Source organism: Mesocricetus auratus, unplaced genomic scaffold, assembly GCF_017639785.1.
Source record: "Mesocricetus auratus isolate SY011 unplaced genomic scaffold, BCM_Maur_2.0 Super-Scaffold_100676, whole genome shotgun sequence".
Lineage (NCBI taxonomy): Eukaryota > Metazoa > Chordata > Mammalia > Rodentia > Cricetidae > Mesocricetus > Mesocricetus auratus.
This window is the reverse complement of record NW_024429266.1, coordinates 22409603-22427147: the sequence shown is the minus strand read 5'-3', so window position 1 is coordinate 22427147 and position 17545 is coordinate 22409603. Positions and strand designations below refer to the sequence as shown.

At 40.2% G+C, this 17545-nt stretch overlaps 1 protein-coding gene across 7 annotated transcripts in view; it reads right to left on the bottom strand.

Moving 5' to 3' along the window:
• Positions 1 to 1273: 1273 nt before the first annotated feature.
• Ddr2 (discoidin domain receptor tyrosine kinase 2) overlaps positions 1274 to 17545 on the bottom strand; it is a 122931-nt gene continuing 106659 nt past the window's right edge. For 6 of the 7 annotated variants that reach the window (XM_040738796.1, XM_040738795.1, XM_040738799.1 and 3 more), the window contains 5 exons: positions 16316 to 16443; positions 14119 to 14307; positions 13098 to 13332; positions 10922 to 11071; positions 1274 to 7616 (listed from right to left, as the gene is read on the bottom strand). In XM_040738796.1, coding sequence (XP_040594730.1) covers positions 7482 to 7616; positions 10922 to 11071; positions 13098 to 13332; positions 14119 to 14307; positions 16316 to 16443 — 837 coding nt within the window. In that variant the 3' untranslated portion in view covers positions 1274 to 7481. Of the gene's footprint in view, positions 7617 to 10921; positions 11072 to 12030; positions 12308 to 13097; positions 13333 to 14118; positions 14308 to 16315; positions 16444 to 17545 lie in introns of those variants that run through there. The other variant, XM_040738800.1, reaches the window with a different exon arrangement.

Here is a 17545-nt window from a genome sequence, read left to right as displayed (position 1 = left end):
TCTGTCCCAAAACTAAATAGGAATTTACCCAATTCATTAATGGTAAACAGTCATGTGTTATCCTGTGTAGGATCCAACGGCTACAGAAGAGAACAATTTATAGATATGTGGCCAATTCTTCTTCAAATGGGAAATAAATATAAAACTATAAATGGAAAATAATTTTCTTGTTCTCTGCAACTTAACCAAGCTCTTGCAAGTTGCTAATGAAGAATTAAGTAGACATAATTTCCGTCCTCATTATCAACCTATGTATTAGAATAAATAAATATTCATGAATATATTAATAATTATGTATGTATATATTGTATGTGTATATATAATATATGAAAATGTATATGAATAGCTTGTCTGTGTGTTTGTGCATGGGTGAATCCAGATCATCATGTCCACCTGCTGTTAACCCTGGGCAATAGGTGATGGCATCTCCAGTCCCCTAACCCTGGGCAATAGGTATTGACATCTCCAGTCCCCTAACCCTGGGCAATAGGTGTTGACATCTCCAGTCCCCTAACCTGGGCAATAGGTGTTGACATCTCCAGTCCCCTAACCCTGGACAATAGGTGTTGACATCTCCAGTCCCCTTGCTTCCTTTACTTTCATCCCAATTCCAGCACTCAGGTACGTGAATTCCTGGTCTTGAGTCTCGAAATACCAGACATTGTAGAGACAGAGCAATCATGAATACTCTATTTTGAGGGCATTTAGACCCATTGTCTTATCTACTGTGACAAGTGCTGGAAAAAGTGTGTTCATGGTACTCAGAAACTTATTCTGCAGGTTGACATAAAATGTGTTTGAGATCATTCCACCTTAATCTATTGTGAAGTCTGAATGTGGATTCTAGTTTTATACAATTTTGTTGGTTTATGCTTGTGTGATCAGCAACCTGAGACAGACCATGTTTGAATTTAGCAAAGGTTTCTCTTCCAAAACAGACAAACAACAACAACAACAAAAACCTCCATAGCAATAACAATAACAGTGGAAATTCCAGACTCAGGTTCCCAGGTAGGCACAATACTGCAAAGATATAAAATCACAGTTTCTACTGTGTTTAGATATGTCAGAGACATAGCCATGTTAGTTAGGGCCTAACTAGTATCAAACAGAAACCTATTCACATGCCCCTGTGGGATAGCCCTGACACACATGTCCAGGCTGCACCTGTAGGTCTTTCCCTATGTCTCATCACTTCTCCTCAAACCCTGTAAGGAGGAAGGATAACAGAGACCACCAGAACCGTGACTGCTGAGACAAAAAGGAGGCTCCATCAGTAGCATGACTCTTTAATCACTGTTATTTACAATTTATCATCCAACAGACTTACAGAGAATAAATAAAGAAAAGAAAATATACAATTGGCATCATGTTCTGCCCCTTTTTCTAATACAGATGATTTTTATGTATTCTATTTTAGGATGGCTGTGATAGCTCTAAGCAGAAATTAAATCCACTTGCTGCTTAGCCCTCAACAAGACATATTATCAACCACAGCCTGTCGAATAAAGCCCAGATGTTGCCTCATCATAGAAGAGTCTACCATATTGCTGCAGAAAGTTAGTCCTCAGGAACAGTTACCAGACATCGGGCTAAAAGGTGAATCCTTGAATAACAAAGAATGATGCAGATGAATAGTATAGATTACAAACCTCCTTGTGTTTGCAGGGATGCTCCCACCTTTCCCCATTATCCAAGTCTCTTTTTAAGGAAACACATTTGCAGTAATAACAGCTGTCTGTGCTTTCCATTGACAAATGTTCTCTTGATATTCAGTTGTGATTGTAGATCAGCCCTGGAACTTACATCTGTTCTCCTATAAGACCTGTAAAGTTATTGGCAAGGTGTGCAGAAGAAACTAAATAAACAACTTGCTTCAGAAAAGCTAGATTTGGGGCCAGATTGTGCTCTCCTGTAAGAACTACCGTGCATGGCTGTCTGAATCAGTTTCACCATCACAAGGATGCAAGGGTATCCACTGCTTTAGGACATTTGTTTCCTTTTTCTTTGTAATTGAAAAGAAGTCCTCTAGGTTCTAACAAAATACTTCTCCCAAAATTCACACTTGTGGTACATAACAATTTCCATACTTTATTTATTGAAAACATAAAATTCACAAAATATTCACTTGTGTGCTAGGAGCTTCATAAGCCACAGACAGTTATTATCATGTAGCCCTGAAGCATGGCAGCTTAAAAATGTCCGACAGAAAACCCAAAGTCATGATCCATGAAACTAGAGTTTCAACTTTTTCCCAGGAAGCTGTTATGTTTGCATTTACTTTAGCAGCTGTTATTACAATTGTGGATGAACATTTAAGCAAATGAGATATCTCTGCTACTCTGAAAAGAGTGTTTTATCTCACATTAGGGGTTTGCATTTGTGTTATAATCTATCCACAAACTATCCCTGCTCCTATCAAGTACCACTTGAATTCTTGATCAAAATACTGTTTTTTTACCCTTTTGTCACCAACAAAAATTCCATTATTCTGTTTAGAATTTCCTTCTGCCTAAAAACCTTTTATATTGTTACTCCTCTTAAGTTGTTCTTGGATTATTTGGGGTGTCAGGCTATGGCCATTCTGGGTCCAGCAATGATGAGCACTAATTGAAAGTGGATTCAGCAAGTAGGTGGGATATCGTTCACTAGCAAAGGAGCTTATCAATTTGCTGTTTTCCCTCAACGTTTGTAGAATAATATCCAGAGTCCCTCCTGCCATATACCACCAAGGCCAGGTTACAAAGCAACAGAAGTGATTTCCAGTCAGAAACTGAGGACAAGGCAGGAAAACTGGTGAAATCCAAGGCAAGCCTAGAGTTCAGTTTGGAAAATGGCTCAAAGTAGACTACAGTTTTGATGGATGAAAATAGACTGAAATGTTATCAGCAGGAGGACACTAGATCCAGGGTAAGGCCACTCTGCACTGATTCTTTTGTAACTTATTCCAAGTCTCAGATAATTTGAAAATAACAAGTTTCTGAAAAGTATGGGATAACTAAATGGACACTCCCCAGTTTTTCCCTGCCAGCCTACTTGGGTCATTACAGAGCAGAGCTCAAAACTGCTTAAGATCAAATCCTTATTAACTACCCAGTTTCTGTCCTTCTTAACTCAGGATTCCAAATAATCCACCAAGTGCCAATGACATTCATCTGTTTCTAGAATATGAAACTTGAGTTCAAAAGGATTTCCCAGAGTAGACAGGAATTGGCATCTTGTCAAAACATTAGGGGCCTACCCCACACAGCGCCCAAGGACATGGGCTTCAAAACAAAGAAAAGAGGACTATGACAGCAAATTCTAGGCTCATGAATTCAACTGAGGATCAAAGTGGTCATAACCAATATATTATAATTCTCCCCATTTTGTACTCTGGGATAAAAACAGGCACTCTGATGTCTACTAGTGTATGTTCTCAGAACATCTTCCCCGTTCCCTTCATCCTGACACTCCCCTCTTTCTCTTCTTTACTTGAAACACATGGTCTAGACCCACATCCTGGTTTTCTTGTGGGATGCCTGGGTGTGACTAGACAAACATGTTTCCAATATGATGCACCCCTCTGTTTAAGAATCAGACAAGATTTAGTCTTGTCTAACTTACACCCATTGTTTCCATGTTTGCTGGGGCCATTCTGGGTCCAGCAATGATGATCATTATTGAAAGTGGATTCAGTAACTACCATAAGGTCCCCAAGTCCTAACTCTTCACCCCCAACAGCACATGGAGCACCAAATCCAGTGCACAGACAGCTTTAGCTTGTCACCAGCACTAGATATGTTCTAGAACATACAGGAGAGCAAACTGCCTCCTATACTCACTTCCCCTGAGATGAAAAGGGCATCCCTTGTGGCTACATGTTTCTTTATCCATGAAGACCATCCCCTTCCTTAATTCTGCAAAAATCCCATCCATTTCCTATAGCACACCTGACTTCATTTTAATAAACACAGTCTCTCTCACCCAGCATTTTTTCTTTTACTCACCCTCCATTCTTTTCAAGTCACTTTTCCTAACCTCTCTCAGATCTCCTTTCAAGCATTCACTTTCATGTATCAGAGTTGATTTCATGGCCTCCAGTCAGCCCTGTTGCTACCTTGCCCGATTTTCATCCTACCTTGCTTGTGTCTATCCATAATCTCTCCTTGCCTCTCTTCATGATTCCTTCTTTCTCATTTTCTCCTTATCCTTTCCATTCAGTCTCTCTCTCTCTCTCTCTCTCTCTCTCTCTCTCTCTCTCTCTCTCTCTCTCTCTCTCTCTCTCTCTCTCGTAACCACTTTTTAAAATCACTACTTGGCACACTTGCTCACAACCCTCTTTTGTTACACAGTCTTGAACACTCATGGGTGTTTTCTCCACAGCTTTAACAATTCATGTCCCTCCTCAGAGCACTCCTTTCCACTCCACATCACATGCATGAATTAGTGACATATTAGCCTGGCCAATAGGGCAAGATTTGAACATAGATACCGAGGCTATTGATCAACGACAGAACCCTGCCAAAGCATGTGTAAATTCTGGGTTTAATCCACAGCACTAAAAAAATAAATGGACCTGGCTATCAATACATTTGTCAATAAAGGTATAATTTGTGATACAATAGTCTAAAGGACATCTTGACATAAATGGTTCACATATATGATGATCATAGATACCTTGGGAAAATAACAGTAACCCACAGCTTCCCATTGGCTTCTGCTTTCTTTGTCAAAGCCTATCATCATTCCTCTAATTTATATCTGAGCTACATGTTAAGTCTATATGGTAAGCCCTTACCATCTACCGTGCTGAGTCACTCAAGTTGGTACAGCTCAACTCTACAAGTGTAATAGAAACTAAAGCTTTGTCTATAATACAAAGGTCTCAGTGCCAGAAGGTGGAGCCTTCTGCATACAAAAAAAGAAGGAAAGACAGATGGACGGATGGTGGTAGGGAGGGAGGTAGGAAGAGAGAGAGAGAGAGAGAGAGAGAGAGAGAGAGAGAGAGAGAGAGAGAGAGAGAAGGAAGGAAGGAACAAAGAAAGGGAGGGAGGAAGGAAGGAAGGAAGGAAGTGAGGGAGAGAAAAAACGGTGCCTGTACATGGCGATACATATTTGATAACCATCTGCAACAGATTAGTTCCATCATGCAAACTCAGAGAAATTTCATTTTAAACGTGATTTTAGCCGGGCGTTGGTGGTGCACGCCTTTAATCCCAGCACTTGGGAAACAGAGGCAGGTGGATATCTCTGTAAGTTCCAGGACAGCCTCCAAAGCAATACAGAGAAACCCTGTCTTGAAAAAACAAAAACAAAAAAAGTGATTTTTAAATGGCAGGTAGAGGAATAGAGTGAATTGGGAGCAAAATCCTAAAGAGTGCATAGTTAAGAGTTGTGAAAGAAACATGTCTGTCCCTAGACCTATCAAGAGAGATAATGTGTGGAAATGCCTGGTCAGTCTAGAGCAGATGCCATGTAGGTGTCAGTGTCACTAAAATGTTGTTTCCCGAGATCCCTTTTACTGGCCATAATTTTCTGAGCAAGACAGGTAACTGAACCTACACCAATCACAAATCTAGTTCTCCAGCAAGCACAAAACACAGCAGAACTCCAAGAGCTTCAGAATCTCTAATTCAATTTACAAGTTAGACAGGTAAGGAAACAAATTCAGAGACAGTAAGACTTGGGAAGATGGCATACTTGACTTGAGGCTGAAAGAGGGCTGAAGTTCCCAAACCATGCTCGCCTACCTCTCCAGTCAATGACCCAGACAGAGTTAGTCTTGGGAAAGACTAAAGCTGTGAATGATACAAACTGAATAGGGTCTGCAAATGAGACTTAGAGCTACACCTATTGCTGTGTCCTGGAGCCATACTAAAGAGCTGCACCAAGAAACAGTCGGGTTTCTGAGAGACCATCGAGCAAGCTGACTGGCTAGACAACAGAAGCTTTAGCACAGGAAGCTTATTCAATAGTCTTTTCTTGGTTCTCCTCTGCAGGACTTGAGGTTTCTGTATTCTAATTTCCCCATGAAAACATAGGATCTGCTCACAAGCAGCTCCTGATGGACTGTGTATCAGTTTCTGTGAACACTGAATCTAGAACCTCCTGCTTTGCTGCTGGCCGCCATCTCTATGGCAAAAAGCACATACAGTAACACTGAATGGTCATCCTTTCATTATCCCATACAGACATATGCATCCTGTGGTCAAGAAACTCTCACATGGTTCTTCAACTATATCTGAATGTTTCAGGGATGAGAGACTCCCCATTTCTGGGGAGTCCTTCCATGCCTGTGTGTTCTGATTCTCTCCATATTTTCCCAAATAAAGAGTGGAAACCAGTCTTCCTATACCTTCCTTTCAGTAGTCTAGGCCAACCTTTTGGGGGACACACAGAATGATCTACTGAACGTTGTACATGACATTGGATATTTATGCCTGAGAAGTTCCCATCCTAGCCTATAGGTCCTACAGAGGCATCACACACTGAAAGAAATATAGCTGGGCAAGATGAGCCAAAGAAGCAACCACTAAAATATCAAAACATTGGAATTTTACTGATTAAATAGTCAAGGTGTCACTTAAAACACACAAGTGAAAATATTTAAGCAAGAAAAGGCCCTCACAAGTGAACAACAGATAGTATATTTGCTATTAATCCTCCTTGGACCTCCTTTCCTATGACCCTGTGTACAGAGAACCCTGTGCAGTCTTTCTCTTCTGTATATAACTATTGCCCTTCCAACCTTACAACAGACACTTTTTCCTGCCCACATGCTGTTTCATAGGTATGCCCTGATCTCTGGCCATGAATGATGAAAACATTCATTCAAAGAAACAAGGTAGAGCTTCTTAAGTTTTAAGTCCATGTCACTCACTTTGAAGAGAGGAGAGAGAGAGAGAGAGAGAGAGAGAGAGAGAGAGAGAGAGAGAGAGAGAGAGAGAGAGAGAGAGAGATCTGAGAGTGTAAGTGGGACATCTCCAGAAGCCAAATCAGAAAAGCATCCATTAGTTGTGGCATGCCAAGTCCTGCAATTCTTCATGGCTACCAAGTGTTTTCCTTGAACATAATCTTGTGCTTCCCAAGACATTCATATTCTTCAAGTTTTCTTCCTAAAGGTATATTACAGAAAGTGACATGGAAAATATTGTAAGATCTGCACACTTATAAGCATAACCTTTATAAATTATCTGAGCTTCTAGCCTTTATTACCTAACACTTTGGTATATCAAGTAATATTTATTTTACTAAATTTTATCTGCTCTATTTTTTTCTTTTTTAGTTATTTCATGTAAAAAAAGTATATATGAGTCAGTGGTAGGGAGTAGGGAAGTGTAGTGGAGGAGGCAAGAGACAGTAAGAGGCAAAGTGAACACTTCTCTGTCTCTCGGGTCCATTAAATGTCCAGATGGAGTGGCTTAGATGTATGTGGGTGAGCAGTAGGTCTTGTAGGGAGGACCCAGAGGCCACAGGAACATTGGCAGGCATTGAAGGCATCACTCGTCCCCTTGTTGAAGAAGCAGAAGGTGTATTTCTTGGAATGATGGTCGGTGTTTGGTCTCTCTTCTCCAACAGCTGAGCATCAGCTTATACACAGAGTCGGGGCAAATAGCTGGTTGAGGGAGATAAATCTGTGGGAACAAAGAGAATTAAAGGAAAAATATGTATTAAGAGGAAGGAGGAGAATGAATTGTATCATAGCTTGACTTATGCCATCACCACCTTATAGAACTCAGCAACTGAGATGGGTGTTTTACCTACTCTTCCCATTTGTGGAGTTCTAGCTCACCAGCCCCTTCCTCATGACCTTGGTCTTTTCTAGTTCCCTCAAGCAGTATTTCATGGTGGGCCATTCTGTGGGCCCCAGAGCAATGAGAGCTCAGATCCTCAGTTCATGAGCATGTGTCTCGGTTGAGCCAATACAACAGATATAAAGTATATTTGCAACTTCAGCACCATAAAGTATTTGGAGTTTTATTGCAATTGTGATTGAATAAAATTTCAACCAGATGCAGAAATTGGAATGTAGGCCACATCTTTGTAATGCCTACTGTTGCTCTCTGTGTTTCCCCACCTCCGTATTGGTCTCATTTAGAAGAGATTAGATTTCACTAACAGGTGTGGTCACTGTGCCATAATCCCAGTCTAGGATGCTACTCTGAAGTTGCCAGTTACCATCTCCACAGGAAGATGGCACTCAGCTAACTCCAAGTCCATCTTCTGTCTTCTATATATTATTACTATCATCCCCTTACCTATAGTTTTAATACCCTGCTATACTAATAGATTTCTGAACATTTCATACTTCGTATAATATATACAATTTTGTTACCTCTTATTACAACAAAGTAAAAATTAAAATTAATTAATTTTTAGTTACTTAGTTTTATTTACACTGTGAGAATTCAAGAAAAATGTTATCTGTAATTTCTCCACATCTTGAGATTGTAAATTAAAAGCAAGAAAGGCAAATACATTTTAGTGGCTGAAATTCTGCTATGGATGTCTAAGCATTTTAAACTGAAGATAAATTGTTTAAAATTTACATAAGCTATGAACCCAAAGTATGAAATTTCTTCTAGCATTTACATTAGCCAAACTGTCATTTCTCTTCCTTGTATCTCCTGTGTACAGTAGGTTTGTTGGAGGACTGGAAAATGAGTTCCACACATGTGTGTAGTTCAGTGACCACAGAAATCTTGTAGCTGCTGATAAAGACAGTATTTTCCAAATATGCTCATGTCAAACTCTAAAACACAAATACTGAAATTTCAGTTATAAACACAATAGCAAGTAATTTTGCCAAACTTAATAAATTGTGCTTCATCAATTATTTACATTTGATATACCAAATTTAGTAAATTTTCTGTCAAAATTTCTAGTTGTAACTGAGAAGTGCCTCAGTATATGATGGTAATATTTGACTTTTGACTGAATTTCTGACTTTAGTGCTACATCATTGGTAGATGGTCAAGATGTATATTTGGTACATGGCTGGTATCTTGTGTAGGTAGAAATAGTGTGCCTTCTTACACAGACTTCCAAAACTAAATGAGAAAAGTTCAGTTCTGAAGATGATTAGAAATGAGAATTTCTATTACTAACTGATGGTTTAAGGAGATGTGTTCTTGTGAAATTGAATAACAGAATTGAAATAACATTTGGCTATTTAAAGATCATTTTTAATATCACAAGCACTAATGTAAGAAAAGTGCACAAGAAAGAACTTAGAGTCCTTCCTCTTGTGGCATGGATGCTGATCTAATTTTGCCTTTGTATAAAAACTGACTCTTCAGGATTTCTGTTGATCAATAATAACTTGAAAAAACTAAGAGGCTTGCGATAATTCCACCTTTGCCTACACTCAAATTAAGACCATTATTTTGTTGAGTAGGATCCATTTTCTAATTGAACACACAACCCTTCTTTAATGGCCATATGTCCTCTAAAGGGTGGTTTGAAAACACTGATCTATGAAGAGAAGATTTTTTTCTTGGTTCATTGCATATTTCATAAAGTCAAGGACAAATTTTTGCTTTATCACAAGAAGAAAGCAGTTATCTCCTGTGATGGACAGTTTTATGTCAACTTGACACAAGCTAAAGTCATCTGAGAACCTCAATTAAGAAACATGAGAAAACCTCAGTTAAGAAGAGGTCTCCATAAGACCGAACTGTAGGCAAACCAATAGGCCATTTTTTAAATTAGTGATTGATCAGGAAGGGCCCAGCCTATTGTGGGTGAAGCCATTCCTGGGCAGGAGGTCCTGAATTTCATAAGAAAGCAGGCTGAACAAATCATGAGGAGCAACCCAGAAAGTGACACTCCTCCATGACCTCTGAGCCAGCTATTGCCCCGAAGTTTCTGCCCAGCTTGAGTTGCTGTCTTGGCTTCCTTCAGTGATGGACTAAAAATGTGGAAATGTAAGCCATCTAAACTCTTTCCTCCACAACTTGCTTTTGGTCATGGTGTTTCATCACTGCAATAGAAATCCTCACTAGGATACCTCCTAACTAAGATAGGTGATTTAGAATCCCTGCTACCACACTATCTAAAGAATATTGATATAAAAATTAAATTGCAGGCCCGTTTCTCATTTTCAGTGTATATCAAGTATTAATCATGCCCTTCTCTTGGTGTTTGTTTTCTTAAGTCTAGTTAAGCCAGAAAGGACCTACTTTTATCTCCTGAAAAACCTGTCTCCAGCTATTAACCATCTTCCTGTTGGTGATACTGTGATGTAAGGTGTGCTACAGATAGACCATTTGGGGTACTGCAATGCTCTAGTCATTAGCAAGCTTTAAGTCCTAGGTCTCATAGGAGCACTGAAAAGTTGACCAACCAAAGAAAGCTTGATATCTCAGGGAATGAGGACTTCTTGTTAGCTTGAAGACTCAATAGTCCTTAAGTCCCAAGAGGCTCCATAAGTAGGCCCAAAGGTACCTCCCCAGAGAAGTACCAGGGTACACCAGTCCATTTGTAGATGTCCAAGGGCAGAAACATTGCTTGTCAGCCCAAGTTAATACCATATCTTATTCTTTTTTTTTTTCTTTTCTTTTTTTTTTTTTTTGGTTTTTTGAGACAGGGTTTCTCTGTATTGCTTTGGAGCCTGTCCTGGAACTCACTCTGGAGACCAGGCTGGCTTTGAACTCACAGAGATCCGCCTGCCTCTGACTCCCACGTGCTGGGATTAAAGGCATGTGCCACCAATGCCTGGCTAATTATTCTAAGATTTTTTTAAAACAAACACCATTAACTCTCTTCACTCCTTTTTTTTAAACCACCAACAGACTTGCCAAATAATCAAGATCCAGAAATAGACTGAGCATAAGAAACAGAATTCTGTTTGCATCCCAGACCTGGGGCCCTCCTACTAAGTTGACACCTTCCTTTCTCCCTTGAGAGCACCCAAGTCCACATCCCCAACAGTTCATACCTGTCTCCCTTGGTCTCGGAAGAACTCTCCAGTATTCTCAATAACCTGCTCATCTGACAACTGGGAATATGGCTGCTCCTGGCAAAAGGTGAAAGTCTCCCACAGAGTCACCCCGAAGGCCCACACATCACTTGCTGTGGTGAATTTGCCCTATTGGAGGAAAAGAAGAGAAAATCAGAGCAAGCCAGGCACCAAAAAAGAGCATGGTATGTGCTCATCATCTGGAATCAATCTTCCCCTACCAAAAGCAAGGAATGAAGCAACTGGCAAATGCGCATGGAGGAGCTGGAAGCAGCAATGTGATCTTGTTGGAAAGAAGTACATTCTCCCATCCCTACGACCTCACTTAGTTCTGCTTCTCTTGGAGATGATATCCAAGGGCTGAAAGGATGCAAACCATAAGCGGCTGGACTCTATGTGTGCTAGAACTGATACCTGTAGGCTACTGACCTTCTGAACACTGTAAGGGCCACCTGTATGATATGGGTCACTTTGGAGAACCACTTAGGGAAAGCCTAAAATATCAGGAGAAAGTTAGTGATTTTGGTGGTACAAATAAAAGAAATTTTAAGGTTTTAAGTGCTTGGAGTTAGGCCTGGTGGATCCAGGACTCTCACTTCCCTGTTCAATGCTTGTGTCTAACTAACAGCAAACCTCCTGCTTCAGCCTCCCAAGTATTAGGACAACAGACAGATGTGAGCATTTATCCTTCTTCCAGAGGAAGAACCAGGTCAATCCCCAGCACCTGCTCCCTGTAACTGCTTATAACTATAACTCCAGGGGATATGACCCCCCCCTCTTCTGGTCTCTGCAAACACCTATCTTATGTATACTGCTACCCCAGACACACGCACACACGTACACACACACACACACACACACACACACACACGCTTGTATAATTAAAAATAAAAAAATTTTAAGCCAGGAGGCAAGGGCATATGCCTTTAATCCTAGAACTAGGAGGCAGAGGTAGGAGGATCTCTGGGTCTCAGGGTAGTCTGATCTACAAAGTGAGTTCCAGAATAACTAGGGCTACACAGAGAAACCCTGTCTAGAAAACCAAAAATAAGTAAAAAGATAAAATTTCAAAGGCATATACACATAGAAATAACACACACACACACACACACACACACACACACACACACACACAATGTCTTAAAGGCAGTATTCCAAAGCATTAACCATACTTATCTTGATGAGGAGGTTGTGTACACTTTTCCATTTCCAAATCAATTTATAAATCTTATATGAATATCAGCTCCAAATAAGCAGTTGAAGTAGAAATGAGCAAAATCAAGCTAGGCTCAGGTTTTTCTCTGAGTAATATGGAAGGCAATCCAGGTAGCATTGTAGGAAGTGAAAGTTTGTAGTTTACTCATTCTGCAAATGAGTGGTTATAAAATCAGCATTGAAGTGGCTTAGATGTGCACAGCCAGCAAAATCAGACCCCAGGAGAGGCATCTGAAGTCACTCATCCGTGGTTTGGAACACCAAAAATTGGGTAAAAATCGTAAAATGAAAAATACTGGAATCAACAAGTAAATGGTAAAAATCACCAAAATAAAACTATAATTCTAAACAACTAATAAGAAGCATGGTCATGAACTTAATATGGGAAAAATACATTGAATCATAAGTTTTCAATGGAGAAGGAATTTATTTATTTATTTGGTTTTGCTTTTGTTTTTGTTTTTGTTTTTTAGACAGGATTTCTCTGCATATCCCTAGCTGTCCTGGCACTCACTCTGTAAACCTGGCTGGCCTCAAACTCACAGAGATCTGCTTGCCTCTGCCTCCCAAGGGCTGGGATTAAAGGCAAGCGCCACGACTGCTCCAAATAGATTAGGATTTTAATGCTCTGAATTAACAGGTGGGAGGGTAGAGGGGGACAAGGATACTAAATTCCTTATACTTTTAAACCTTTTCCCTAAAGTTTCTATAACAAGGCATTACTTACTTTATCAGAAATTGTCAAGTCTTGAGTAATAATAATAATAATAATAATAATAATAATAATAATAATAATAATGATAGTTCCCAGAGACAATACTCTCAAATCAGGGACAATATCAAGATCTGTGGAGCTTGTCTCCTGCTGCCTTTTGTTCCAGTCTCCCACCTGAGCAGCGGATCAGCTGCTGGGGCAGGGCTCACAGGAGTAGACACTTACCAGCAAGATGCTCTCCCATGACATCCAGCGGATAGGGAGCACTGCCCGGCCCTGGATCCGGTAGTAGTCACCACTGTACAGGTTTCTGCTCATTCCAAAATCAGCTATCTTGATGGTGTAGCTCTTGCCCACTAAGCAGTTTCGTGTGGCCAGATCTCGGTGGACAAAGTTAAGGGATGAGAGATACTTCATACCAGAGGCGATCTGGGTAGCCATAAACTTCAGGTTGGCATAACTAGGGGCACACATAAGAAAGAGAAAGCAGCTGGGGACATCATAATCTAATCAACAAATCAGAACCATCTGTAGTGGCATTTTAACAAATAAAACTTGACTGAAGATCAGAGTGCAGAGCTAAGCCACTAGTTAACCACACACCTAGTTAAGAGCTAAGCCACTGGTTAGTCACACACACACTAAGCCACTAGTTAGGCACAAAGGACAGGCAGTAGTGGCCACACCTTTAATCCCAGCACTCAGAAGACAGATGGATCTCTGTGAGTTCAAGGCCACTCTGGGCTACATGAGAGTAAATCAGTCTAAAACAGAAACAAAGCTTACACCTTTGATCCCAGCACCTAGCATGACACACCTTTAACCCCAGCACTAGAGAGGAATGTAAGGCAGGAGCTCAGTGCAGTCTAAGGTTTTTTGTGGAAAGCTTTACAGTCTGCAGTCATGCTGAGGACAGGATCACCCCTCTTTGGTCTCTTAGCCTTGGTAGAGGTAAGAACTCTCTAGTGACTTGGCTGCTTTGCTTTTCTGATCTTAGCTTGAACCCCAATATCTGTCTTTGGGTTTTTTATTGTTCGTGCTATAACCATTTCTATCCTGTACCCATCTTAAAGAATCTGTTTGATCTTCCCCCTAAGGGAGCTGTACCATCATTCACTGAACGATAATTAACTTCCCACACTACCCCCAGGACAACTGGAATCGTATGTTTCACCACTCCCCATTTTCAGGCCCTGGAATTACTCTTATGATCACAGAGAAAAGAACTAAGATGTGACTTGTGTACCTGACCGTGGCATTGCTAGAACAAGAACTCAGAGGCTCGTGGCGGGAAAGAAACTGATTGAGATCTCCATTTTCCATGTATTCCGTGATCATGCAGAGTGGGTCATCGGTGATACACACAGCTAAGAGACGGATGATGTTTGGGTCCTTGAGCCGAGACATGATCTTTATCTCCTTAAGAAAATCATTCCTTTGAAGGACACAATTATAGAACAAGTCAGAGGTTGTCAGAGTCAGAACTGAGCAGGGAAGGATGCACAGTGGTGTCCACTCCCACCCGTCATGCCATGTCTTGCTCCCATCCGTCATGCCATGTCTTACTCCCCCTTTGGAAGGTCTTTGAGATGACAGACAAACAGGCACCTAGAACTATCACATTCAACTCCTCCTTGAACACAATGGACCTTTATTTAACCAATAATTATATTTCCAAGGACAAGATCTATGACTCACTTTTATAACCCTCATATGTGGCAAAAATGGTCCCTACATAGAAAGTTGTTGATGTTACTAACTCAGATATGCCTTGTTTAAAACTACCTTGTAAATGGAGCTTTTAACTAAAAACCAACCTAAGAACTTTAAATTATTTGCTTCTTTCAAAAACTACTGAATCACACTATTAATGAAGACACTTTTTACAAGGTGGATAACCATCCTCTTCTTATCTGATTATTTCTCTTTTTCTCCTACTAGATTTTCCCAATCCCATCTGCACCAGTGGTCAGACATAGGATTCATTGATTTGGTGACAAAAAGCTGTGATGGTAAACTAAAATCATATCAAAAGTACTCATTTGGCCAAAACTTGTAACTGTTTGAGTTCACAATGACAGCCACACTTGAGTTGTAAATTGTCAACATGGAGCCAATATCCCACATTCTTAAAACTCCAGGAGCAAATCAGAAGTCTATGGTGAGTTTTATAGGAATTCTGCACTGAAAGTCAGGCTCCGTCCATATAAATTTTTGGAACCCATGGAGTCCTAATTCAGCATCTCCTCTCTTATTTTTCTATGAATTCCAGACCATGGGTTTTGGCGACTCTTGAGGACCCAGAGTTTAGGGCATCTATCACTACCAAACAAGAATGAATGTAAGTGGAATCAGCAAATTTCAACAACCCAGAAATGCATTATCCTATTTCATACAATGTCTTTTCCTGCTTGCCACTTTCTCCTGCCATGTGCAAAGATTAATATGATTAATATCCCACCTCTCTGTTAATCTTTAATTCATTCGTTAATATTCGCAAGTCAAAGCTCTTGGTTAAAATGTGAAAACGTACACAGTTCCAATTCTTCACCTTTCTCTCCTCTTTCATTCCCATCTTGTCCATTGTAAGACTTTTAATGAAACCTATCATTGTTTTTGGAATTTACAATAACTTGGAGAATAGGAATAAAAATCTTCCTCTTGGGATGAATATCAGTGAGACAAATCAAGACAATACACATGGGAAGATGCACGTGCTATCCAGAAGTTCAGGTTTCTCTGGGACACAAACAATTAGTTTTCTACCAGCATGCCTCTCTGGGTGAGGATTAACTCACCATCACCGTAACCGAAAGGCTGTCAGGGGACAATGCAGTGTGATGGAAACCGCAATTTATGTCATAAAGGATCTGAGAGACTACTAGCCAGTTAGGAAACCTGTTAAAGGACTGTGGATCCTTTTGCTCTGAGGTCCATGGATGAGTTTCCAAGTAGAAGTAGCTTCTCATTGTGGGGGGCTGCTGAACATAGAAGAAAAGGAGCATAAAAGAGAAAACACAGGATGAGAATGTAAACAGAGATGTGAAAAAAACAGGAGAACACAAAGATGTAGGCAGAAAGATATCTGTCATTGTGAAAAATCAGCTAGAGAAGAGAGTGGCATTCAAGAGTACATCTGGGTATCATGAGTGAGGCACACATTTGGGCTACTGTATGCAGCGGATGAAGGGATTTAGGAAGGAAATATATAGTGAAATAGAATATAAATATATAAATCTGTGTTTGAAAGAGATGGAGAAAAAGATGGGCACTTCCAATAACATTGGAAGCATGAAGCATTAAGAGTGGGCTTGTGGGGATAGCTCACAGACCTTCCAATCTCAGAAGAAAAAAAAGAAAAAGAAAAGCTCAGGAATTTCCAGAACTATTCCTAATCCTCACCCGGAAACAAGTAAAGAAAATTCAAAATTCAGACCACAGACCTGGCATTCTTGTTGGCGTCTGCTCGGAGCATCTTCACAGCCACCAGGACAGGCTGGTTGGCACTGACATCCAGGGCAAAATCTTTGTCTCTGAATTTTTCCATTCCCTCCACTTCACAGAGATGAACCTAGACAAAAGTCATCTAGTTTCAGCATCATCATTTCTCCCGGAGATATCTCAGTACTCTTACTGGGCATATTCTGGAGATAAACCAACTCTTACAACTCAGGAAAAATAACCAGAGACCAATAAGAGGCTATGGCTGACATATCTTTGATTCAAGTAATTGAAAAAAAATTAGTAAGCAATGCTTAAGTACCCAGCTAATGTGATATGTTGATGCCTTGTAAGAGAAATATACATTGAATGCAATATTAATAAAGAATGAAATGGATCTATGACATCGTATTTTATCACAGCACAACTCTAGAAAATATTATTTGGCATAACTGTTGAACTTTGATTTGAGAAAGTTAATCCCTTGATCATAAAAATCAAAGCCCTTGGGGTGAGAAGAATGTTGTAAATTATGCCTATGTGTTATTAATAATATAGCGGGCATTGGATTTCAACCCAGGAGACAGAATGAGTTCATATGACACCATAGACAGATGTCATGGATCCCTCTGCCTCTACCCAGAGGGAGAATAGAAGACAGGATTAAATGGACCCTATTACAGCCAAAAACATTGCTCTGAATTCCCTGAAGGTTCCTATGACTTCTACAAGAGTGAAAAGTTTAATATCACATGCATCATTCTGAGGACAACTCAGAAGAGGCCGGCCCCTCCTTATTTTTGTAGCGATGCATTCCCTAGTGGTTAATTCTGGAACTAACGGAAGGGTGAGGTTGTTTTTGGTTTTTTTCATTCTGTTCTGCTTTTATCATTTTGACATATAACTGTCATGAAAAGGAAAAAGATGACAGCAAGCATCAGTGCATTCCTAGATAGACCATAGAAGATGATGATACCCTGAGCACCACCCTTAGTAACCTACTGTAAACGGTCTTTGAAAGCATTGAGTATTGTTCAGGATCTGAACTCTGGCGACTTACTTGCCCTCAAATTTTCTGCACAGAAATCAGATGTCCCAGGAAATCCACAGCTTTTACACAAAGATGAGGTTGGCCATTAACTATCCATCCTGACAGCAATTCAGACAAACAAGCAGAGGAGATCTACTGCTAATTCACTTCTAGATGGACTCTTTTGATACTGATCATTTTT